This window comes from Elephas maximus, chromosome 2, assembly GCF_024166365.1.
Source record: "Elephas maximus indicus isolate mEleMax1 chromosome 2, mEleMax1 primary haplotype, whole genome shotgun sequence".
NCBI classification, from domain to species: domain Eukaryota; kingdom Metazoa; phylum Chordata; class Mammalia; order Proboscidea; family Elephantidae; genus Elephas; species Elephas maximus.
The window spans coordinates 122,671,918-122,698,602 of record NC_064820.1 but is presented as its reverse complement, the minus strand read 5'-3'; the positions used below and the strand labels follow the sequence as shown (position 1 = coordinate 122,698,602).

The following is a 26,685-nucleotide window of genomic DNA, read 5'->3' as shown; positions in this document are numbered from 1 at the left end:
GTGACATGGGCTGATGCTGTCCTGCTGGTGGGACTGTGAGTTTCCAGCCATCTCAGTCATCAACGGAGTGCTTGCAGCAGTCAAGGCTGGCCCCACAGGCAGGGGATCTATGCAACCACACAGGGCATTGCACTTAGAAGGACCCCACACTTGCTTTACTGCTTTGCTGTCACCTTTTTAAATTCTTAATAATTTATGAACAAGGGACCCCGCGTTTACATTTTGCATTGGACTTTACAGAGTATGTAGCCAGTCCTGGGAGCAGTCCATATAGAATGGTAATTAGGTCAAAGATGGTCTGTGCTACAGAAATACCCACAGAGAGAAGTTCCACAATGTTGAGGTAGAGTCCCAGGGGCGCCTTGAGCTACCCGGAACCAGCAAAGGCAATTTGATCTAGACGTTTCTGGGATTGACCAGGCATGCATTTACAACAGGCAAGCTGGTCTGACCCTCTCTCTCTTCCAGATGATTGCCTAATTTTATTTATGCTGTTTGAATTTTGTGCAATTCTGAGTCCCTACATCATATCCTAACAGTTCTACGTAAAATAATTTTACCATATACCCAGTTTTGTGGATTCTTCCCAAGTCTCACAATAAAGGTGGTTTGAGTTTGTCCTCCTGCCTCTTGGCAAACACTGGTTGTGTGTCATTCCAGCAGTGAGGGAGTTACTAAAAAAGCAAAGGAGAAGGACCAGGGCCAAACCAGGGTAACCACTTTGCCTCACAATTGGCTTCCCGATGGCAGAACAGACTGTTAAATTGCACCAAAGCATGGTGTGGCTGCCTTGACCTACAAACCTTTAGTGGGAGAACATAGTATGGGTTTGAAAGTCTTATGAACTAACCAGGAAGAAATGTGGATACTATCTGCTGTTCACCATTGCTCAATGCCATTCCCCTCGGGTATGGCAAACCTGAATAAATTGAATTATCATGTTCATCCTTCATGATTTGAAACTGTTTAATATAGTTCTTGAGAAGTGAGGAAATATGGCAATGTAGGTCATTTTAAATCTTGAAATTAAATGGTTTTCCTATTAAATGATGATTACTGTGTAGCAGTAAAGAAGCAGCAGCCCTCTAAGTATCACTGGACAGGGGATGCTCAAAAATTGAATCAAATTTGCCCTTTGTAATTTAACAAAGTCAGATGCCTTCAGGGGGCCCTCAGTTTAGTGAGGACCTCCTCTCTACAGATTCTGGGATTTAACCAGCCTGCTTTGTGGCTGGACTTGGGAAGGTTCCTTTCTCCTCAGCTATGTGCTTTCAGGAAAGACCACAGAAGGGGGAATGTTTGATGCTGGTAGTTCACATTACTGTGGTGGTTAGCAGTTTACAAAGGGCCTTCACAGAAATGTCACTTAATCCTCAATTTGTTAGGATAGGGCAGTTCATTTTGCAAATGAGAAAACAAGGATTTAGCAGTTGAGTGACTTGCCTTGGGTCCAGAGCTATTAAATAGTCTGAGCCAGAATTCCAACCCCTGCCCTTTGATCTCATGTCCATTGTTCTCTTTGTGATCATAGATGGTAGTAGAAACTATGGGTTCCTGGCAATAACCTACCAGTATGTCCTGATACCTGTTATTTAACCACCTATCTCAAAGTTAGAGGCCTATTACTGTCAAAAATAAATAAACAAAAGAGAGAGCCTTTAACTTTGTGATTGTGTGTGAGTATGTTGAGGAGGTAGGATTATACTTATCAAAAGTGTGTTTCATCATTCAATAAATCTATTTTAAGCACAAATATGTGTTAGGCTATTTAGCATTCAAAGAAAAATCAAATAGGCAAGGTCCCTGCTTTCAAGAAGCTTATATTCTGTGAGGGGAGATAGACAAAAAGGAAACAAACGAGATTACTTTTAAAAGTTCCAAGAATAAATAGGACCCTGTGACAGAGTAACAAGGGCGGGGTGGGATGTCTGTTTCAGACAGGTGGTCAGAGAAGACTTTTTTGAAGAGATTTAAGTTGAGATTTTTAAGGATAAAAAGGAGCGGCCATATGATAAGCTAAGAAGAGTCCTAGGGGCCAACTCGTCAACTTCAAGGCTAGAAGGAGGTCAGCAAGAAGTAGGAACTGTCCAAAGTCCAGCGTGACTGAAATGGTGGAGTGAAAGGGGCGCGTTCATGAGCAAGGGTGGCCAAATAGGCAGGGGCTGGGTTGTATTTGGATTTTGAGGGCATGGACAAAGTTTACTCTTTATTCTAAGTGTAGTTGGAAACCATTAAAGAGTTTTAAGTAAGAGAAAAACAAGATCTGATTTACAGGTGTGATGAATGGAAAGGGATGGGGCAAGCATGGAAGCAGAGAGTTTACCGGGAGGATTATTGAGCAAGAGTTCAACAAATAGTAACCATGGTGATGATGCTGATTTTCATTTGCCCCTGTGGAGGCTAGCTTACTGAAGCGTACCCAACGTTACTCTCGTGAGGGCCTCAAGGTCAGGCGGTGTCTCCTTTACCAGGTGTATCCCCAGAGCCTAGCACTGTACCTGACACAGGTCAAACACAGAAAGGATGTATGAGTGACAGAATGGGAAATGACCATAGGACTTATTTTTTATTTCCAATTCACACAGAATCTCCTGATTCATTTATTTAGAGCTACTTCTTTATTATTTTGTGTAAGTTGCATTTGCTAAAGCCTGCGATAAGCCCCCATCCTAACATGCATTCTGACCTGAATATAGGTTAACCCATCAACCCATTGCCATCGAGTCGATTCCGACTCACAGAGACCTTATAGGACAGAGTAGAACTGCCCCCATAGGGTTTCCAAGGCATAGTCTTTATGGAAGCAGACTGCCACATCTTTCTCCCATGGAGCGACAGGTAGGTTCAAACCTTTCCATTGGCAATAGAGCACTTAACCACTGCACCACCAGGGCTCTTTGAATATAGGTTAGACTACTGAAATTAATTATAATCCAACGGTAAAATTTGCAAGTGATTTTCTTCCTTTGTAGCCGCATCGAACACCTCAAATCCCAAAATGACCTCCTAACCATAACCCTGGAGGAATGCAAAAGCAACGCTGAGCGGATGAGCATGCTGGTGGGAAAATATGAATCCAACGCCACAGCGCTGAGGCTGGCCTTACAGTACAGGTGGGCAAGCAGTCGGAAGTGGGGAAGCCACACATCTGTACCTGTGTAGTTACTGTAATTTAGAAATGCATCCATAATAACTTTCTGCATGGAAGCAGAAAACAGTCTTTTAGAAGACATAACTGGGGAGTCGGACCAGCAAATATTAGTGTAATACATATTGAAAATCATTCTGTGTCTCTGTAGCAAATAAGAAAATGAGCGTAATGAATATGGGATTAGTAAACAGGTATGTTTCTGCTAGCATGGTCAATTTTATTTCATTCAAGTAAAAGCATTCAAAATACCCATTTTTGTTTTAAATATTTTTAAGTCTTTATTCTTACTCATGTATGTTTTATGTAGTTCATTGTTATACTTTTTAAAAATGTTGCTTAATAGCCTCCATTTATTTTGAATGACTGTATCCCCTGCATCAAGTTTATGTATTGTTATTTGTATTTACTCATTTCTCTAAAAGACATTTAGACTTTTGAAGAGTTTTTGATATTGAAAGTAATTCTATGGTTAATAATTTAATACAGAAAATTTATGCCTTTTGAATGTTTTCCTCAGGATAAAATCCCTAGGGTAGGAATTATAGGTCAAAGGATATGAATATTTCCATGGCTCTTCCAGCTTGCCACCAATGTTTTTCCGTTAAAAACAAGCCATTTGAAATGACTACAGTCCATTCATTGATGGGTCACTGGGGTATGAATGTGCCACATTTTTTAAGCCTCATCAGCTTTGGAATTTATCTATTTTTAAATTATTGCTTGCTTAGTAATAGCCAAAAAACTATGCTTTATTATTGTTTTTATAGATTTATCATATTAGTATCACCACTTAGGCATGTGTGCCAAGGTCCCAGAGTAGTGACTGTATCTCACTCTTCACATCCTCTAAAAAGCTCAGTATTATTTTAAGAAACATTGACGTTTGTTCAAAAAACAAAATATATGAGACCAAAGCTAGAGAGCAATCATACTAGTTTACAAACACACCAAAGTAACCAGATGATCTGTCTATGGTAACTCTTAGAATAGGCTGCTCTGTGCCCACAGTCTGCCTTGCATCAGAAACATCTTTCTTCACATTCACACACCCCTACAGATGAGGAAATGTCCCAGCATCTCCAGCCTGGAGGATGGACTGTCCTTGAAAGGAAGAGCTGCCAATCCCCAGAGCTAGTGATTGGGCCCTTTTCCTTAACTCTCAGTAAAGGTGGATGAAAGTAAAGACAATCCAAAACATGGTCTGTTGACTAAATGTTGGCTAAAGCAACATTTCCCCTGCTCATCTTGAAGACTACTCCGTTATTTACCTAAAGGGGAAATTTTGCTACTGCACCCATCTTGCTTGGGACCACGCAGGTGTTATGCTGTCCCTCCTATGTGGACATGGATCCATGTGGGTCTCAGGCAGTGATGGAAGGGGGACCTTCTTTGATCCTTTACTTCGTTTGCCCAGTGGACGATGGACACAAAGAAACCCAGAGGCAAACTCTTGTCATAGATTTTGTGAAGGCCCAAGAATATTTCATGAGACAATTTTACAAGCATTTTATAAGCAAAGTAAAAAAACTTTCTGCAGTGATGTAACCATTCTGTATCTGTGCTGTCCAATATGGTAACCAGTAGCCACATGTGGCTACTGAACATGTGAAATATTCCTACCTGAGAAACTGACCTTGCCACTTTTTTAAACTTTAAAAAATTTACATTTGAATAGCCGTATGTGGCTAGCGGCTACTCCTACATTGAACAGTGCAGGTCTAGATCAAAGCAGTGCACCTTGTGAGGTGCTATATTATCTATTGTGGTGTAATGAATCGCTTGTTATGTCACAGTTGCCGAGGGTAGGAATTTGGGAATGGCTTACCTGGGCGGTTCTGGCTCAGGATCTCATGAGGTTCCGTCAAGCTGTCAGGCAGAGCTTTATCATCTGAAGCTTTAACTGGGGCTGGAAGATCTGCTTCTAAGAAAGTTCATCCACGTGGTTCTTGGCCAGATTCCTTGTGTCTTTCCTAAATGTTGGCTGGATTTCTCAGCATTTTCTTATCTGTTGGCTAGAAGCCTTAGTTCCTTACCACTTGGGCCTCTCCACGGGGCTTTCTGAGTGTCTTCAAGACATGTCAGCTGCTCCTCCCAGAGCAAATGATCCAAGAGAGAAAGTGAAGTGGGAAAGAGACCAAGGTAGAAGCCACAGTATTTTGTAATAACCATATTCTACTGGTGGCACAGACCACCCTGGTACTGTGGCGGGTGGGAGGCGGGGGGAGACTACACCAGAGTGTGGCTCTCAGGAGGTGGGGATCTTTGGGAGCCATCTTGGAGGCTGTCTACCAGCTGTCGTCAAGTCGACTCCCAACTCATGGCAACCCCGTGTGTGTCAGAGTAGAGCTATGCTTTATAGGATTTTCAGTGGCCGATTCTTCAGAAGTGGATCAACAGGCCTTTCTTCCCAGCCACCTCTGGATGGACTCAAACCTCCAACCTTTTGGTTAGCAGCTGAGTGCTTTAACTGTTCGCACTTCTACAAGTATATTTGTTTCCCATTTAGCTGATCCTCAAAGGGATAACAAACTTGCCTCTCCCAGCTTTATTGCTTCTCTTTTATTTTTCTATATCCTATCGTAAAGTAAGGAGCCCTGGTGGTGCAGTGGTTAAGAGTTCAGCTGCTGATCAAAAGGTCAGCAGTTCAAATCCACCAGCCACTCCTTGGAAACCCTATGGGGCAGTTCTACTCTGCCTTACAGGGTCGCTATGAGTCGGAATCAACTCGACGCCAATGGGTTTGGTTTTGATTTTTTTTTAGTGTAAAGCAAAGGAGTCCCTGGGTGGCACAAATGGTTAAGCTCTTGACTACTAGCCGAAGGGCTGGCAGTTCAGACCTACTCAGAGGCATCTCGGAAGACAGGCCTGGTGATCCACTTCCGAAAGGTTACAGCTTGGAAAACCCTATGGACCAATGCTACCCTGCACACATAAAGTCGTCATGAGTCGGAATTGACTCAAGGGCAACTGACAGCAACAGTGAACAAGCCACTGGCTTTTTCCGGGGAATATTCGTGGGCGATCCCTCTGCTTATGTGGATAATGAGGCTGAGAGGTGGATCCAGAGCTGCCTCGCTACCAGGAAATTGTGCTGGCACTGAAGATGCTCCTTGTTCCCTGCTGCAGTTGAGGACCCTGTGTTTGCATTTCAGCGAGCAGTGCATAGAAGCCTACGAACTCCTCCTGGCGCTGGCCGATAGCGAGCAGAGCCTCATCCTGGGGCAGTTCCGAGCAGCTGGTGTAGGGTCCTCTGCTGGTGAGTGGTACCTGAGTCCCTCCACCCTTTTTCCTGTCTGGTTTCCCTACCTCCTTTGCTCACCACCCACGTATCCAGCTGTTAGCTTTGGATCGTCTCCCAACAACATGAAATTCGCTTGTCAAGTGTGTTTTTCACTTTTCCTCATGACTAAGTGAGTAAATTGTTTATGTTGAATGCAGTAAGAACTGGAGTGGAAACAGAATTACAGACAAGTTAAAACAAACAGCCCCTCTTAGGAAACATACTCTTCTGGGCTGACAGTAGGACCAGATGGAGCGGGAGGCTCACAGTGAGTAAAGGACCCGACTTCTCCACGGCCTCCCACTGCGGTGCTGGTTGTGGAGGGCCCCTTTGCTGTGCATATGGCCTTTGCCTTATCTTGTTGCTTTTAGTGGCTGTGCTTTTTCTTAGTATGTCTTTTGGGGTAGTTTTGAAGCCTGGGTTCCCCCAACCTCATCTCCAGGTATCTTATGAATAAGGAGGAATTAGTTGTACGCTCCATGCTGTCAGCCTCAGAGAATGCTAAGCCCATGAGCCCCGGTATGTCTGCTCATCCACCTCACCTCCCTACTCCCTTCCTTTCCCCCACCCCCATGGTCATATGATCTGTATCTCAAGATCTGCAGTGGCCCCCTTCTGCCTTTCAATTTTGAGTAAGGGGAAACCAGTTGCCACCAAGTCAACCTCAACCTGTATGCTCCACAGGGCTTTCAATGGCTGATTTTTCAGAAGCAGATTGCCAGGCCTTTCTTCTGAGGTGCCTCGGGGTTTGCACATTTCTGTCAAGGTCTGTGAGCCTCCATTGGGGCTTGCTCTTCTAGCATGTACCCTACAAATACAGTCATAACCAAGGCACCTCCCAAACGCATCTCCCTGTATTCTTTCCAGCTCCTCCCTCCTTTTTTCTGGGGTCTAGCTTTTGTACAGAACATTCACTGGAGAAAAAAAAAAGGGTATGTTTTTCCTTCTTTGGTTTTGACATGCACAGGAATCTGAAGCAGATCTAAAGGAAGGGAAGTATCTTGAGCATCATTAATTTCCTGCTTCACATCCAAGTTACCGAGCATGGGAGCAGGCCTTCGTTGATATGGGTGACCACCCTCCACACTTCCCTCTGGGTCTTTTTTTTTTTTTTTTAGTAGTAATTACAATCCTAGCCCAGAAGCGGAAACCCTGCCAGCATTTCCATTAGAAACCTCATTTTTCAGGGTCTTCTAACTAAACCATAAAACTTTGTTCTCCTATGAAACAGATCCTAAAATGATCTTAGCCTGCTATTAGTTCTTCTTTTTTAATTTAAATATATGTATTAAGAAAAATGATCAATTACAGAAAAAAATCAATCATCTTATTTCTAGGTTGTATCAGACGAATATCTTAAACCATTTTATCCTGAAAAAGCAGCTTTTATTAACCTTGTACCTGCGCAAGCACAGTTCCATAGTAGAAGCTAAAAATGCTTAAATAAATCTGCATTTAAAATCTTTAAAATCAATAATGAAATGCTTTATATTTGGCTAACATTGGGTAGCTCACATATATAAGACAAACCAGTGAGTAATATGCCCACTTCAGAGCAGATTCAAAGAGCAGTCACTTAGTGAGATTAATATATTTTATTTGTGGGAAAAAGAAAGGTATGAAGGTGGTCAGAGAAATGAATGGAGGTCCGAGGAACCTTAGCCTGAGGGGCATGCCCACCCCCATATCCTTCCCACTCTACATAGAGCTGAGGGTTGGCTTAAATTTTAAAAAAGAAGCGTTGGTCCTACTGAAGATCCCTGGCTGGGCAAATGGTTTGCACTTGATTGCCAACCTAAAGGTGGTGGTTCAAACACACCCAGCAGCACCATGGAAGAAAGACCTGGCAATCCACTTCCTTAAGGATCACAACCAAGAAAACCCTGTGGAGCAGTTCTACTCGTTAACACATGGGGTAGTCATGAGTTGGAATCGACTCGACAGCAATGGGCTTTGTCCTACGGACAGCAGCCATTAACTTGCCACTCTGCCCCAGCGTACCATGTAGTTGCACAGCAGAGCAAGTATTAGTGACTTTTACCCACACTATCAGTTACTGCGGTTTCTTTGTTTGTTTCTTGCCCACTTCACAGGCATTCATTATATTCATTCTAGATGATTTAGGCCAGTGGTTTTCAAACTGTGCCTTGCAGAGCTGGAGTAATTTCTTTGAGACTCAGCAGTTAGAGAGAGTGAGGAAGCTAGGCATATCCCTGCCAAACCTTGTCCACTTCTACTGGTTCCACATTTACCTATTGTGTATTAGTCTTCAGCATAAGATTTCACTTGAAAATATTCCAGAAAGCATGGATCTAGGCTGCAGAGGTAGCAAACTAGTGACTTGTTCGGCCAGCCCAGTTTTTTAGACACAACAAGGTTGTGGGCAGGGAAGTCACTGTCAGTTTCTGGGATGATGTCCACCGCTCCCCAGTGTCTTGCTCCAGCCCAGTTACCTGAGTTCACCACCCCTGACGAAGCCGAGGGAAACGTCACAGATAGCATCAGTTCAGAAAATTCAGCACAATCTAAAGTCCTCTCTCTTTTTAACTTTCTTTTATTTTTTAGAGCAGTTTTGGATTTACAGAAAAATTACGCAGAAAGTACAGAGTTCCCATACGTCCCCTCTCCCCACACACAGTTTCCTCTATTATTAGCATCTTGAATTAGTGTGGTACATTTGTTACAATTTATGAACCTACACTGATCCATATTTTTAACTGAAGTCCATGGTTTACATTAAGGTTCGCTCTTTAGTGTTGTACAGTCCTGTGGGTTTTGACAAATGCATAATATCTTGTGTCCACCATTACAGTATCGTACTGAGTGGTTTCACTGCCCTACAGATGTCTTGTGTTCCACCTATTCACCCCTTAAAAAAGATTAGTGGCTGCCAGGAGTTCAGGGGTAGGGAGAAGGGATAAAATTCTCATTTTAACCATTCATTTCGGTCTCTCTTGCCTATACAAAGCTCTAAGCAAAGCTGTAGATATGGCACAGTTTGCTTTGATTTCTCCCTGCCCTCGCTCACAAAAAAGTGCCAGCACATGAAAGAATGGCCAAACTTGTGACCAAGTGGGAGGCAAAGACAGGAGCCTGGGTAATTAGAAAATCATAGCATGTTAGTGCTGAAAACAGATCTCAGAGATCACACTGGACAACCCCTTCATTTGTAGATGAGGAAAGTGGAGCCCAGAGCAGACAGATGCCTTCCCAGATACAGCTACTAAATGACAGAGCCAAGCCCAGAACTCAGATCCCCTTGTTGGCTGTCCTTTGCTTTTCCTTTCTACCACACCTCCTCTGCCCTGAGTACTTGCTTATCACCAAGTTCGTTCCCAGACTTGCCTTATTCAGACACATGTTGACTAATCCATTGGCTTCTCTGCAATGTAGGGGACCAATCAGGGGATGAAAACATCACTCAGATGCTCAAGCGGGCTCATGACTGCCGGAAGACGGCGGAGAACGCTGCGAAAGCTCTGCTCATGAAGCTGGACGGCAGCTGCGGGGGTGCCTTTGCTGTGGCCGGCTGCAGTGTGCAGCCCTGGGAGAGCCTGTCCTCCAACAGCCACACCAGGTAATGCCCAGTCTTTCCTCCAGGTGAAGGATGTCGAGGCCACGTGTGGTCTGTTCACTTGGCTTGACGTGCAGTGATCCGGCTCTCAGGACTGCCTGGCCGGGGTAAGGGCAGACTTCTCCTCAGGCCTACAGCCTGCTTTACCCAAAAAGGAGTCAGAGAATCAGAATGGGAGGGCTGGGAAGGAGCCATCTCATTTTGCCAACATGAAAACTACAACCCAAAGAGAAGGGGTAGAGATGGGACCCGAACTACCTTTTTGTCTGGTATCCTTTCTCCCATATTGTTTTTTCACCATTTTTTGTTTTAATTGTAGTAAAAGTATATATAACAAAACATTTGCCAGTTCAAAAATTTTTACACGTACAATCCAGTGCATTGGCTGTGTTTGTCATGTTGTGCAACCATCAGCACTATCCTTTTCCAAATTATTCCACTCCATTAACAGAAACCCAGTGCCCCCTAAGCACTGACTCCCCTTTTTTCCCCTCCCTCCCACCTCTGGTGACCACTAATAAGCTTTGGTTTCCGTATATTTGCCAATTTTGTGTAAGTGAGATCATGCAGTATTTGTCCTTTTATGTAACTGACTTATTTCACTCAGCATGTTTTCAAGGTTCAACCATGTTCCCCTTTTTCTTTTTTTTCCAAAACCTTTATTTTACACATGAAGAAACTGAGACTGAGAAAAGTGACTTGGCTCCAGGTCATCCAGTGCAAAGCTGGGATGCCAGTCCATGTCTGTTTGACACCAAAACCTTGCTTTTTCCAAGATTCCACCTGATGGTCCATTCCGGAGCTGCCTCACTGACCAGTCAGATCTGTACCTGTGCACTGGCAGCTCACAGTGCCAAGCGTGAAGTGTGGTCCCAGTTCTAGATAGGGAATGCATAGAGGTCAGAGTTTATTAGTGGTTACCAGGGGCAGGCAAGAGGGGAAAATGGGAGTTATTGCTTAAAGGGTACTGAGTTTCTATTAAAGGTGATGGTGAGGTTTACAGAACAAGCTATGTTCCCATTTGACAATTTCCATACAAACTGTTCAGTGACATTAGTTTGATCTATCACAGTGTGTCAACATTCTCTTTAATTGTGTTCTATTTGTTCCCTTTCCAGTACTCTAGTTCCCCCGCCCCCTTATCTCCTCATCTTTGCTTTTGAGAAACTGTTGACCTTTTCATCTCATACTGATGGTTTTTAAGTAGGGAACCTATCTTACAGGTAATATCGTTTATTTTATGTGCCACTGCTCTTTTGCTAAAACGTGATCTCAGGGAATAGGCCCAGTTCTAGGTTTAAAGGGTATCTCAGGGTTAGGGGGTCTTCTGTTCTCTGATGTTCCAGTTTGTCTGGCTTTTATTTTGTTAGTAAGTATTTGAGTTCTGCTCCATATTTTTCTCCCAGTCTGTCCAGGACCACTATTGTGACCCCAGTCAGAATGATCAGTGGTGGTAGCCAGGCACCATCTAGTTCTGGTCTCAGGGTAAAAGAGGTTGTGGGTATTGTAGACTTGTTTCTTGTTTTTGTTTTTGGTTACCTTCTTACTGTTTTGCTCCTGGTGAAACAGTAATTGTGTCTTAAATGGCCACTTACAAGCTTTTAAGACCCCAGATGCTACTCACTTCACTAGGATTAAAAAATGGCCGACCTTTTGGTTAGCAGCCAAGATTTAACCATTGCACCCCCAGGGCTCCAGTACAATGCTGAATAAGCAAAAAAACAAACCTACCGTCGAGTTGATTCCTATTCATAACAGCCCTATTGGACAGAGTAGAACCGTCCCATAGGGTTTCCAAGACTGTAAATCTTTACAGAAGCGAACTGCACATCTTTCTTCTGTGAAGCAGCTGGTGGGTTCGAAATGCTGACCTTTTGGTTAGCAGCCAAGCGCTTTAATCACTATGTCACCAGCGCCCCCCTGATGTTGAGTAAGAGAGGTGATAATGGGCATCCTTGTCTTGTTCCCACTCTATCGGGCAGTTCTACTCTGTCCTATAGGGTCGCTACGATGGCATGGGTTTGGCTTTGATTTGGTCTTGTTCCCGTTCTCAAAGGGAAGGAAGGCTCTCAGCCTTTCTCCACTGAGTATAATATTGGCTGTTGGTTTTGCATATATGCCCTTAATTTTGTTGAGAAATGTTCTTTCTATTTCTATTTTGCTGAGAGTTTTTATCAGGAAAGGGTGTTGAATTTTATCGAATGCCTTTTCTGCAGCAATTGATATGATCACAGAGTTCTTTTCCTTTGTTTTCTTTATATGGTGGTAGATTACATTGATTTTCTAATGTTGATCCACCCTTATAATCTTGGTATGAATTCCACTTGATCATGGTACATGATCTTTTTGATATGTTGCTGAAGTCTGTTGGCTAGAACTTTGTTGAAGTTTTTTGCATCTATGTTTATAAGGGATAATGGTCTGTAATTTCCCTTTTTTGTTATGTCTTTTCCTGGTTTAGGTATCAGGGTTATGCTGGCTTCATGGCATTCGATAGTGTTCTCTTCCTCTTCTGTGTTTTTGAAGAGATTGAGTAGGGTTAGTGTCAGCTCTCCTCTGAATATTTGGTAGAATTCTCCAGGGTAGCCATCTGGTCCTGGGCTTTTGTTGTTGTTGTTAGCAGTTTTTGGATGACATCTTCTATCTCTTCTTTTGAAATGGGTATGTTTAAATTTTCTACTCTGTGTTAGTTTGGGTAGGTAGTATGTTTCTAGGAATTTGTCCGTTTCATGTAGGTTTTCAAATTTGTTGGAGTATAATTTTTCATAGTATTCAGTTATGGTCTTTATCTCTGTTAAATTGGCTGTAATGTCACCAGTTTCATTTTTAATTTGGTTATTTCCCTGTTCTTTTTTTTTTTAATCTAGCCATTAGTTTGTCTATTCTTTTGATCCTTAAATTAATAATTTCTTTTATAAGGATCAGCACAAAGCTGGTTCCTACGAGGCAGAGGTTAAAGATGTCCCAAATGTCCAACTTTTCCAAGCTGTATAGTGCTCTATCATCTCTAACATCAACTACTCCCTTTCCCCTCAGTACTATCCCTCCTGTCTTTGGGTTCCCTAATTCCCTACAACGTCCCACAGAACACACGAACCATATAAAGGAAATGGCTCACATGGCTGTGGAGGCTGGCAAGTTCCAAATTTGTGGGTCAGGAGTAGGCTTCTCCCTGGCCCTCAAGTCTCTGCCTACAGGCACTCAGCTTTCTTGGTCCCTGGGCCAGGAAGCCCACTGTGTCATCTCCTGCAGGTCTCTCCTGCCAGTTTCTCCTTCCTTGGTGGTGGTGGTGGTGGGCTCTTTTCTCTTTTAAGGCAAAACTGACCAGTTGCCTTGGTGGGCCACAATTATCTTATTTGTACAGCCCTGCCCAATCACCCGGGTGGGAGTTACAAGACCATGTCAAGAAAGGCCATCTAAGTAATTCCTCACACTGCATCCTTTCAAAGAACCAGCTTCTGACTTTGTGTTAATTCTTTCACTTGTTTTTCTATTTTTAATTTATTTCTGTCTTGATCTTTATTGTTTCTTTTTTTTCTAGTAGCTTTTGGCTTCTTTTCCTCTTCCTTTTCTATTTGTTCGAGTTGTTTAAGTTCATGATTTTGGATCTTTCTTCTTTTTTAATGTAGGCATTTATTGTTATAATTTCCCCGCTGAGTACTGCTTTTGCTATGTCCCAAAGGTTTTGATATGTTTGTGTTTCTATTTTCATTTGATTCTAGGAAGTTTTTAATTTCACTTTTGATTTCTTCTATGACCCAATAGTTTTTAGTAGTGTATTATTTACTTTCCATGTATTTATTCTTTTTTCCTTATTTATCCTGTTGTTAATTTCTAGCTTCATACTGTTATATTCAGAGAAGATGCTTCATATGATTTTGATCTTTGTAAATTTGTTGAGACTTGTTTCATATCCTAGCATATGGCCTATTCTGGAAAACCATCCGGGAGGGCAGAAGAAGAATTTGTCTTGTTCTGATATTGGGTGGAGTATTTGATATATATTAGGTCTTATTGGCTTATGGTTTTATCTAAGTTCCCGATGTCCTTAGTGATCTTCTTTTTAGATATTATGTCTATAACTGAAAGTGGTGTGTTGAAGTCTCCTACTATTATTGTAGAGTTATCTATTTTACCTTTCCTATTGGACAGTATTTGTTTCATGTATTTTGGTGTATTGCTGTAAGTTATGTATATATTTATAACTGTTCTGTCTTCTTGCTGGATTCTGTAATGTCCTTTATCTCTTTAATAGATTCTGATTTAAAGTCTGTTTTATCTGATATCAGTACCCCTGCTTTTTTCTGCTTACTTCTTACATGGAATATTTTTCTCCACCTTTTATTTATTTTCAGTCTGTTTTTGTCCTTATATCTAAGATGTGTTTATTGTAAATGGGGAAAAGGATAGATCTTTTCTTTTTTTTGTTAAATCCATTCTGTCTGCCTTTTTCATGCAGTGTTTAGACCATTTACATTTACGGTTATTACTGAAAATGAAGTGTCTGTTTCACACATTTTGCTATTTGCTTTTTGAGTAATATCTTCTTTGTTTTTTTCTGATTTTTCTGTTTTTGTATTGGGTTGTTTTCTTATGATGAGCCTTTTTGTTATCTTCCTTCCTCTGAATGTTTCTTCTTGGTGATTTATTAGTGGTTACTACATATGTCACATTACACAACTTACAGTTACAACAACATTTGACATATGAACAACAGTGAAAAGAACCTTAGCAAAATAAATATTTTCTGATATGCTTCTCCCTCCCCTTTTCTGTTGATGTATCTCCATTAATATCAATATATAACTTATATTCGATAAGTTTACTTTATACTTATTTCTTAATGCTCTTGCTTTTCCATTTGGAATACTCCCTTGAGTAATACTTGCAAAGCTGGTCTGGTAATGGCAAATTCCCAGAGCTTCTGCTCCTTTGGGAGTGTCTTGATTTCCCCCTTGTTTTTGAATAACAACTTTGCTGGATAAAGAATTCTTGGTTGGCATTTGTTTTGGTTCAGTATTTTATATGTATCACTTCATCATTGTCTTCCGGCCTCTGGAGTTTCTGGGGAGAAATCTGCACTGATTCTTATGGAAGACCCTAGTATGTTATATTGCTTTTTCTCTTGCTGCTTTTAGAATTCTCTCCTTGCCTTTGGTTTTCAATTTCAGAATTCTCTCCGTATTAGGATATGTCACAGAATTGATCTTTTTGTGTCTCTTCTGATTGGGATTCATGCAGGTTCCTGCATTTGCAGACTTGGCTCTCTGTTCAGGTCTGGGAAATTCTCTTTGATTATCTCTCAGAAAGTTGTTTCTGTTGGCTTTATTGTTGTCATGGCCCACTGGGATTTCAGTAATTCTAATGTTAGATTTCTTAATTGAATCCCGCATTTCCTTTGGGTTTGTTTACTTTGTTCTTTTCTCTTGTTTTTCTTGAGACTTGGTAAGGTCAGTTATTTTGTCTTCTGTTTCACTTATTCTGTCTTTTGTGTGTTCAACTCTTTTGTTGAGTTTTCTCTTACTTTTTCTAATTCAGATGTTTTATTCTTCAATTTCAGTAGCACTCTTTGGATTTTTTTTTTAATGTTTTCAGTTTCTTTTCTAAGTTTCTCATTTTGTTCCTCCGTTTGCTTCCTGAACTCCATTAGTTTGTCTTCTGTGTGCTTTATTATTATTTTGGTTGAATTTTTTTTTTTAATTGTGGGTAAATTTTCTGATTGGGTGCCCTGAAAAACATTTTTAGCACACATGGATCATTATTTCTTTTTTTCTAGTAGTTTTTGGCTTCTTTTACTCTTTTCTGTTTGTTTATGTTGTCAGTTTAGGTTAATGATTTTTGTGCTCTGGTGGCACAGTAGCCAAGTTCCCAGTTGCCAACCAAAAGGCCAGGGCCCATACCCACCAGCCACTCTGTGGGAGAAAGATACACCTGACCACCTCCACAAAGATTCACAGCTCTGGAAACCCCACAGGCAACTTCTCTCAGCCTGGCAGGTTATGAGTCAAAATGGCCAGCAAGAATGGGCTTGATATCTCCTCCTGAGAACCACTAGATGGCACTCTTATCCCTAGGTTTTTTTCCAGTGTTGGTTCAGGAGTTCTATATGCTTGGTCTCTGGAATTCAATACACACGCACGGGGAGAGGAGGGTTTAGTTGTTTGGAGACTTTGCTCTAAGTAGTAGGGCTTGACTTTCCTGTGGTGATGGTATAGAGCTCTCTGTGTCTTCCCTTCACTGGTGCCCCTGCACAGACACTCCCACAGTACCCTGCTGTAGGCCATTTCCTTTGTCCCTGTCAGTCTGAAGTATTCCTTTCATCCTGCTGCCATTGCAGTATCTTCTGGTCCCACTGTCTGTCTACCAGGGTCTCCCTTTGCCCTCTCTCAATTGCACAGCCTGAACACTCCCATGGCCAATCTGCACCATCTTAAAAAAACAGTTGGGCTAGAACATCCTCAGATTAACTCCTTTTCTGTGTTCTGTGTTCTGTGTTTGGGATGTTAACCAGCCTTATCCCAAAATGGCTATGATACATGAGCACTTCTGATGATAGCAGGTAGGACAAATGCTTTCCTCATCTCCTCTGCTTTTAGATTCACCTGACTCTCTAATACCTCAGCTGCTATCTGGAGTTCTGTGATCTCAGTCTGTGCTTGTTTTTATTTGTTGTTCTGTGAGTTATTTGCTGCGGGAGTAAATGGGAGTATCCAGTCACTTCACCATCTTACCCCACCTCCTTGTTCACCATTTCTTTATAATTCTTGCTTTCTAGGAAGGATTAGGGGTAGCTAAGGTAGCTGCAAAGGAATCCTGGTGTCACAGTGGTTAAGAATTCATCTGCTAACCTAAAGGTCGTTGGTTTGACCCACCAGCCACTCCTCAGGAGAAAGATGTGGCAGTCTGCTTCTGTAAACCTTACAGCCTTGGAAACCCTATGGGCCACTTCCATTCTGTCCTAAAGGGTCACTAGGAGTCAGAATCAATTCAGTGGCAATGGGTTTTTTTTTGTTTTGTTTTGTTTTTTTTGTAAGGTAGCTGCAAATAGTCCCTAAGTGCTCAAAGCCCAGACCACTGCATCCTATCTCCATGCTCCATTCCCCTTTCCCCTGTGCTTCTGTCCTTTGTAAGCTTTCAAAATTAGCACTTGAAAAAGATGGGCGGGGGGGGGGGGGGACAATGAAGACTTTGCCAAGCACAATTTGCCAAAGTCATTTGATTCTTTTTGTGTGTGTGGTAGTGGGGAGTCTATCAAAATGAAGCCTTTTCCAGTTACCCTTTCTTCCACTGAAGTCCTAAAAACACAAATGTGTTCCCCTTATACACCAGTACCCAATCTAGAAAGTACGTTGTTAGAGAGCCTTATGTGAAAACAGGAAGGGTAACTTACCCAGCACTCACAGGTGAGAGAATCTTGGCTCAGAGATGTGTAAGTGACTTGCTGCGTAAGGTCACAAGCCTGATAAAAACCAGGACTCGGACCTGGACTTTAGCACCAAGTGTGTTGCTCCTTCCACTGTACCACGTTCAGTCTCATGGAATTTTAAAAAAGTGTCTACTTGTAGATCAAGTGACCAGAACCACATAAGAGTAGACTGCACCTCAAGAGCCAAGGGAGAAATACTGATGTTTTCTTGATGACTGACAGGAAATTTAATGTTCCCCTCTCTTTTCCAGCTAGCAGAACTCAGCCATCTACCTCAGTGCCTCCACTTAACCTGTCTTGGCTGGGTCTGGTGCCCCAGGAAAGGGGTCATTCCCGGTAACACACGTGGCCAGTTACCCACAAACACAAGGGAATTATTTCCTTTTGACCCCAGCAACAATTGTCTTATTCAGTGAAGCACAGAGTATAATTTTTTTCCTCAAAACCAGATTCTTCTGTTTAAATACACAAAGCAGATGTTTTTCTTAGTGATTTTTCCAGATGTGTATAATCCATAATTTCCGTGTTCATTTAGAATAGGAATGTAGCTCTAACGTTGTGAGTGATATTTTTCTTTTGAATTAGTTAACATCAGAATGAGGTTGCCAGGAAATTTATGTTGCACCCAAACCACCAAACAAACACATTGCCGTCCAGTCGATTCCAACTCATAGCAACCCTATAAGACAGAGTAAAACTGCCCCATAGGGTTTCCAGGGAACACCTGGTGGATTCCAACTGCTGACTTTTTGGTTAGCAGCTGAGTTCTTAACCACTGCACCAGGGCTCCTATGTTGCACCAGTAGCTTATAAAGTCTTTGCTCCATATCTTTTGTTCATACCTTTCCACCCTCTCACCCCATATAATTTTTTTTTGTTTGTTTGTTTTAATCTGAATCAGAGACAAATTTGGGACCAGGCAGGAGCCGGGGACATTTTGTCACCATCTATTTAGCAGAGACTCTGTTTTTGAATATTTGTTAGAAATACTTTTAACATATAGATGACCCTTGGTTTTGACAGTTTTCTTAGAGATATTTAATTTTTGTAATACAAGTCTGCAAATTGAGATGAATTCATAAATAAGCCTCTACTTTCAAGGATGACCTCACAAAAGAATGGCCCTTGAACTAATTTCAGTCTCAAGTGGATCTTCCAATCAAAGCACAGAGGCCTTTAGCTCAGATTTCATTAAATTCACTTTAAAAATTCACTTCCACACACCTACCCAAATCAGGGCAGCTCAGAGCAGGTACAAAAAACACAAGGCATTGATGTGGGGTGATTCTTAGAACCTGATACAACTAACTAGACTATTTTATCTAAAATGTGGGTTCTGTAAAAATTTCCAAACCAGCAGACCTTTTTCATAATTATAATAATTGCAATAATTCTGTTTGTAAATCTTACCATTCTAGCACAGATGTTCCCCCATGTCAAATTTATGGAAAAAGAAAAGAAAGTTTCTGAGTGAGAACTGTATATGGACCACTAGCTCCCCTTTTCCTCCCATTGCAACTCAACTACCACAGAGAATTCTAATCAGAGTGACAGTCAGCTGTTGTTCAAGATCTCGGGAAGGGAACACTGAGTGTCCGGCCTCCGGATGCATTTCTGCCAGCAAACACTCATGACAGGAGGGTTAATGGTTTTGGAGAGCAGCAGCAGAGGGGTGGTTACCATCCAGGAGAGTAAAAATTATAGCGAAGTTAATTCTGTTCACGGGAGCCCGGAGATATTGCTATTTCGTTTTTGAAAACAACTATGGTCTCATCAGAAAGTACAATTTTTTAATGAATAGAGTAACTAATGTTGACTGCCTGACTCGCTTCCTCAACATAAAAAAAATTTTTTTTTTTTGCTATCAAGTCAATTCCAACTCATAGCGGCCCTGTAGGACTGAGTAGACCTGCCCCATAAGGTTTCCAAGGAGCAGCCAATGGATTTGAACCACCAACCTTTCTTTTGGTTAGCAGCCGAGCTCTTAACCACTGTGCCACTGGGGCTCCTCCTAAGCATATGTTGATAAAAACTTCAGGAAAACTCCAACTCTGATTTTTTAAGCAAAAGAAATGAAACACCTTTCTATCTTTCTGCTAAGATGAGCTGAGGAAGCAGAAGAAAAAATGAATCTTTCTTTCAATGAGTTGTGTTCAGCGTTATCTTGAGGATGGGAATGGGGCACGGTGGAGAGAGACAGAGAAAACATTGAAAATGAATGGCTGGTTTCACTAAAATGTCACATAGTGGACTGGGCAGGCACAAGAGTGGAGTGGTCCACAGCCTGCCGCCATGTGTTTCTTCCCAGCTGCTGGCTGGCGGTGTCTGTGTTGCTCACTGGGAAAGATCACTGGCAGAGAAAAGATACAGACTAGAGCCAGCCTGATTGAACTCAAACAGCTTCACCATAAGGAGAAACCCAAGAGGCCTGGCCTAGCTCCTTGCGAAACCAGAGCAAAAAGCCAAAAATGCGCAGCTTCTCCATTCTGGGGCTCGGGTTTTCTTCATCTACACCCTTCCCCTACAACCCCCCACAATCCCCCTCACATCCAGCCTCCCACCCTGCAGAGGAGAAATAACACAGCCTGGACAGAAAGTGATTTATTCCCCTCTGACAACTGAGATCATCCAGCAGTCCAAGCTGGGAGAGTTAATGGATGACTTAACCCTCACCCAGAGGCCGGCGGCAGGCCCTCGGGAGACCGCCAGCACCTTTGTCTGCGGGAGGCTAGAGAAAAGGCTGGTGACTCCCCTCTTTTTGCCATTGTCATAATCATATTCTGCAGTGGAACATTAAGGGCATAAAGCAGATTTGTAATTAACCTCGCTTGATCTGTCCCCATGATGTCCTGGAAGGGACAGAAGGAAGCTGGAGGGGCTACAGTTTCCTGGGGCTTATCTGGAAATTAAACTTTCCTCTGGTAAAAGCATTGTGCTCTGAGCTTCCTGCAGGGTAGGATCTGTGGATTGAGCTTTTGTTCTTTTCTCTTTTCCTTCCTTTCTGACAGCTCTAGTCATAGCAAAGGAGTTAAAAAAAAAAAAAAAAGACTTCCCTGTGCAGCCACGGGCCCTAGAGCCTGCCAGTCTCTGGCCTCCCACACACATGTTCTAAACTGTAGTAGGTGTTCGTCCGGTCCCCTCAAGCACCTGCTTCTTTGCTGCTTTTCTGCTTCCTTGGGTGGAGGTTTTCTGAGCTTGTGAGTGGCCTGGTAGCTGGCTAACATCCTATGAAGGTCCCTAAGCTTGCTGCTGGGTGTTTTGGGGCCATTAGAACAGCTGTCAGGAAGGCTGCTGCCCATGCATCCTCCTCCCCCAGGACAAGTGCCGTATGGCAGCACTAGCCGTCCTGCCTTCTTCAGGACCTGTGTGTTCTTTCCACACCTGATGAGGTGGGAACCATGAGTGTCCCTCCCCACTTTACCATAGTCCAAAGAAGTTAGGCAAGTTACTGTAGGCCATAGAGCTAGAACTTGGCAGAGGAACAATAATTAGTGGCTCCTATCTAGAAAATCTGAGAGGGTCCCCTTACCTCACAGGCTTCTCGGCAAATGCCGATTTATCCTATGAGGCAGACCAGTGGTTCTGATTGTTTACCAGTATTATCTGGAGTGGACTCCACCCCATCATTTTTAATTCTGTAGTTGCGGGGGAGGGGTGGCTGAAAATGTCCATTTCTAACAAGTTCCCAGGTGATGCCAGCCTGTGACCATCCTTGAGAACCCCTGGGGTAGACCATCCTGTCACATGGAAAAATGCCAAAATACTATCACTTCAGTGCCTACAGAGTAATAAGAGAACTGTAGCTTTTAGTGCTGTTTGAATTTTGCAATTACTTTTTTAAATGAAAGGAAACAAAATGTACTCCAGGGGTAGTTTTCTTTCTAAAAAATGTAGTTTGAAGACAGTACCCCAGAATGTCATCTAGGTGGTAGATGTAGTGATGGTGATTCTCTTCCATTTTTTCTAGATGGTTGAAAGTTTTCAAATTAATTTTTTATGAAAAGAAAGACGAGGGAGTTCTAGCTGCACTGGGAAGGATCTCATACCTGATCCTCCTGACTCTCTGAAAGAGAAGGTTGCCATCTACAGCCCTGTGCTGTCTGAACTCTTGGCGCCTCTCGCTCCTCCCTGTGGAATGCTTCATGAACAATGCCACTGCTTCAGTTTGTTTTAATTGTGTTGCTCATCTGTCTGTGGGACATCAGATGCCTGTCCCTCCTGTCAGTGTTGATACTCTGAGAAAGTGAGCTCCCAGAGTGAGACTTAGGTTTTGTACAAGGCATGTGTACCACAAAGCTGCTGCAGGCAGGCCTTTCATGAAGACTGCTGAGGTGATGAGGGAGGGCCCTTGTTGGCTCCCTTGGGTAAGTCCCTCTCCATCGGCAGCTCCCATCCCCACACGCACCACCAGGCTGCCCAGCACCCTCCACTCTGCACATTGCTCTTTCACGCTTCTCTGGAGCAGCATCATTTCATTATGAAATAGCACCTGAAGTGTTCCAACTGGAGGGCATTTCATTTTCTCCCTTCTCAGCCTCATTAAAAGAAAGCTTGAAAAAACAAATAGTGATGATTAAAAATTACTATGTTTATCCCTCTCGGTGCCGTGCCTGCCCCCACCCTGACCTAAGCTTCCACCATTTCTCCCCAGCGTTGTTGCAATGGCCTCCTAACAGGTCTTCTCTGCCCCTGCCTTACTGCCTGTCTTCTTAGCACAACAGCCATAGGGATCATGTCACTGCTCTATTAAAAACTCTCTAAAAAAATTTAAAAAAAAAAAAAAAAAAACCTCTAGCAGCTTCCATTTTAATTCTAGAGAAAGGGATACATATCTTATGTTACATGACCTGACACCCTGCCCCCGCCCCATACCTCTGACCTAACCTCCTACTTCTCTCCCTTGGCTGACTCTGCTTCAGCCACAATCTCTTTCTCACTAGCCAGGCTTGCTGCCTCAGGGCCTTTGCATTTGCCGTATCCTCTGGCTGGATCACTCTTCCTCTGAATATCACCACAGCTCCCTTTCTCACCTCGTTCAAGTCTACTCAAAGGTAACTTTATCAGGAAAGGCCAGAACCCTCTTAAGAGTAATGGCCTCCATTTTCCCACTGTGCTTACACTTTCAGGGTGGTCTTCATCCCCCAGAACCTTCACAGGTCACCACAGGCCCAGGGTTCAGTCTGGAAGCCCCTGGCCAGTCACTCTTAGGCATCAGCTGACAAGTGCCTCTTGGACTGGCCTGAGTCTCTGTGGTGGATGTGGAGGCCTGGGGCACCCTGGTTTTTGACTTATCATGGTAGTCTTAACACCTATATCTTTCCTGGTACAAGACTGAAGTAACACCAGTTAATCAGAGCAAAACATCCCACTTCACTACCACTCTTTCCAGCTCCTGCCCCCAAGGGGTCTGCTGCCAGCAGTTTTAGGTGTGTGTGTGTACATGTCTATAGAACATGTCATACATATTTTATTCTTCAACTTGCTCTGTTCCCTTGACATATCCCTTTAGTAAGTCCTGTCCACGTGTACACCAATTTTTTTTTATTGTGCACACAGTACTCTTCTTCCTGTTCCCGCATTTAAAATATCTCCAGCCTTGTAATAATTATTATTATTGTAATGACCACATAATTTCTTTTTGTACTATAATCTGAGCCGTGTTTTACATCATATTACATAGACATCTTTGTGTGTATCTTTTTGCTTTGGTAGAATTATTTCCTTAGAATTTATTTCTAGGGCCCACAATACTGTGTCCAAGGGTATAAACATTGCTATTAATCTTCATACATATCTCATTTCTGTCCTAAAAGGAGGTATTGATTTCCTGTCTCATGAAGAATTTTTTTTTTTTTTTTTTTTTTACTATCAGCTAAACACTGTTGAGTATTGGAGATGTGGAGAAAAGTGAGGAAAAAGATCTATTAGGAATGACAGCAATGGGTGCTTTTTCTCTTCTCAGCACAACCAGCTCCACAGCCAGTAGCTGCGATACCGAGTTCACTAAGGAAGATGAGCAGAGGCTGAAGGATTACATCCAGCAGCTCAAGAATGACAGGGCTGCTGTCAAGCTGACCATGCTGGAGCTGGAGAGCATCCACATTGACCCCCTCAGTTACGACGTCAAGCCTCGGGGAGACAGCCAGAGGCTGGACCTAGAGAACGCCGTGCTGATGCAGGAGCTGATGGCCATGAAGGTAGACTTACTGGTGTGGTCCTGCCCACTGACCCTGTGCCCATCCACTAGGCTGTCATAAGAAGGAGACATAAATGGCCCTCTGAAAGCAGGGCAAGCAGATGACAAGAAATCAACCTCATCCACGTTCAGTCATCTCTCCCCAGAGGAGAGCCAGAACCTCATTTGTGGAATGGGCTGTTTTTACTATGTCTGGGAGTTATTTGGGCCCAATGTGTTCCCTGAGGGGTGAGTTGATCTCCAGAGGATGCCTCAGGTGTCACAGCTTTGAAACACCCAGTTTAGCCTCAATAGGATAGAGTGTCTACGTTTGTTGCTGTTAGGTGCTGTCAAGTCAGTTCTAACTCACAGTGACACTGTGTACAGTAGACTGAAACACTGCCTGGTCCTGTGCCATCTTCATGATCATTGTTAGACTTAAGCCCATTGTTGCAACCACTGTGTCAGCCCATCTCCTTGAGGGTCTTGTTAGTGCTAATGTAACAGAAATACTTCAAGTGGGTGGCTTTGAAGAACAGACATTTATTTTCTCATGGCTAGAAGTCCAAATTCAGAGTGTGGCTCTAAAGGAAGGTCCTTCTTCTATTTCAGCTTCTAGTAGTCGGCAGTTCTTCGAATTCCTGGGCTTGTAGATTCATCTGCCTCCATTTCTATAGCATCAGATAGCATCTGTCTTCTCCCTGGGACTGTTTCTGTGTCTAATTCGCTCTTTTTATAACTCAGAAGTGATTAGGTTTAGAACACACCATCCACTGCCATGGCCTCATTTAACATAACAAAGAAAACCCTATTCCTAAATGGGATTACATCCGCATGTATAGGGGTTTGGATTCCAACATATGTTTGCAGGGGGCAATTCAATCCCTAACAGTTGAGTTATGCCTCTGTCCATCTAATATGACTCCCAATCTCAAGAATGCTTAAAGGTCCTTCCTGGTGTCCGGGCTTGATGATTCGGATGTTGCCTTGAGGCAGGAGGAGATGTGCAACAAGGCCAGTTGCAGAATTTAGACGAGAGCCCTGGTTTCCTGACAGCCTTCGCTTTTGGCACCGTGTCGGGTGTGCACGGATTCCAGTGCCCTCCCCGTGAAGCTTCACTAGTGTTGTTCTGTCGGTGTTTCCTGATAATATCTTGGGCTGCTGTCCCAAAGATGAGAGTTATCTGCTGGTGTTTCTAAAGCAGGGAAAGCTTTCTTGGAAGGCTAGGGTCCCTCACTGGGAAGTAGATAAACTACCATCCCTCCAACAGGACACATGGCTGTTTCTGGCCAGGGTGCCAGACACTAAGTCTGCACCTTCGACTGCTCTCCTCAGAAGACGGCTCCTAAGAACATGATCCCGTCCAGGGGGCAGACACTATTGCTGCAACTTCATCTCAGCAGACCTACACCCAGGGTGGGCGCCTGCTTGGGGCTGTTCCTGCAGGCCTGGGTGGAGCACAGGCCTCTGCTGCCAGGCCCTGTTGCTGTGGGGCGCAGGGAGTGAAGGGTAGAATCGAAGCCATGTTTCCAAGTCTGTTCGCCAAACTCCGTGCTCCTGTGAGTAAAGGCCTGATTTGCACAGCCTTGGATTCTGCAGTGTCGAGACGTGGGGGTCATAGTCAGTATAAGAACTAGAGGCAGGGCAGCAGGTCAGAGTGTGTTGCAGCATGCTGAGCTAATAACTCATGACCAGTCTCCTGTCGAGACCAACACTGTCCTCAGGAAAATGCACTGAGGTTTGAGCTGTGAAGTGATGTAGACCTCTGCCCTGTTGCACACCCCTGGAGAGGAGAGGGGCCATCAGAGCAGTCATGCCTGACATACGCAGGGCTAACTTATTCAGCTTGTCTCTGCCCTGGGAGGCTGCGCCAGCTTGAGCCTAGTGAACCCTTGGAGGACTCTGGGCAGTGGTAGCAGATGCAGGAATCATCCCTTTGTTTCCGAGCTTGCTTGTCTCAAGCCCACCGACTCAGCCCAGATCTTGACTTCTGTTTTCTCTGGAGGATCCTCACACAAGTTGACTTATTTCTCCTCTCACTGCCCATGATGTGAGCCTTGGCTCCATAAGCACAATGACATTTTTCCCCAGTCAGGAGCCCCCTCTGCAGACCCTTGCACCCTGTGGCATGAGTCATGAGACTGCCCTTCCATTAGTTATTCCAGTCATCGTTTTCTCTGGCCAAAGACTAAGAATTTCCTTTTGATATTCAGACAAATGTGTTATGTAGGAAATTTGGTTTAATTCTGGCCAAGAAAGACATTTTTGGTGGACTCAAAACTCTAATATTCCCTTTACCACTTAAAAATAAAATATGTACTCATCTGAGAAATTTTCTAGAAGAGCTGAAACCATAAAAAGCTGGGAGGCAAATAACCCATAATATTCTGATCAAGGGACACCACTGCTAGCATTCTGACTTGGTTTCCATCTTAGGAATCTTCTCAGAGATGAACGTCAGAGTCATCCCACTTCCCCATGTGTCCCACCAGTGCTTCATGTGCTTATCCTACCAAATCCATTACTGGGCACATTATGTTGGATTTCACCGTTTTGTTCCAGGAGACAACTCAGAAACTTAACTTTCTGGTTTGGGTGTTTTTTTTGTTTTGTTTTGTTTTTTTCCCCGCCTTCTTGTACATGATCTTCAGTATGTACTTTTTCATTTCTAGATGATCTACATGGTTCCCTTTCAAATCCACTCTTCTTTTTTGAATACTCTTTCATGATGGCTTCTATTCCTTTATCTCTTTAATTGTTTGATGTGTTTATAGTTTTTCACATTTTGTTATTTCTGGTTCTTGTAAAGTGCTAATTCTCACTTGGGTTGCATCTGCTGATTCTACCTCAAGGTGGTCATTTCCTCTTCAAGAGTGAGTGAGTGTGTGTGTGTGTGTGTGTGCGTGTCTGTAGGGAGGGAGGGTGAGGGAAGAACATGGACTAGCTCATCTTCAGTAGACACTGTGTTTTCCATGGGAGTCCTGAGTCTTGGGTTGCAGATGTCCCTACAGAATGGTTCTGTGTTTAGATCTGTTGAGAACTGTGGGTTGTAGAGGTTTAGGACTAGTTTTTATTACTT

At 43.1% G+C, this 26,685-nt stretch overlaps 1 protein-coding gene across 2 annotated transcripts in view; it reads left to right on the top strand.

Annotated features, from left to right (window-relative positions):
- Positions 1–26,685, top strand: part of MCC (MCC regulator of WNT signaling pathway) — a 535,647-nt gene that overhangs the window by 480,481 nt on the left and 28,481 nt on the right. For both annotated transcript variants that reach the window (XM_049872263.1, XM_049872274.1), the window contains 4 exons: positions 2,973–3,113; positions 6,304–6,407; positions 9,825–10,008; positions 23,394–23,628. In XM_049872263.1, the coding sequence (XP_049728220.1) occupies positions 2,973–3,113; positions 6,304–6,407; positions 9,825–10,008; positions 23,394–23,628 (664 nt within the window). The remainder of the gene's footprint in view (positions 1–2,972; positions 3,114–6,303; positions 6,408–9,824; positions 10,009–23,393; positions 23,629–26,685) is intronic.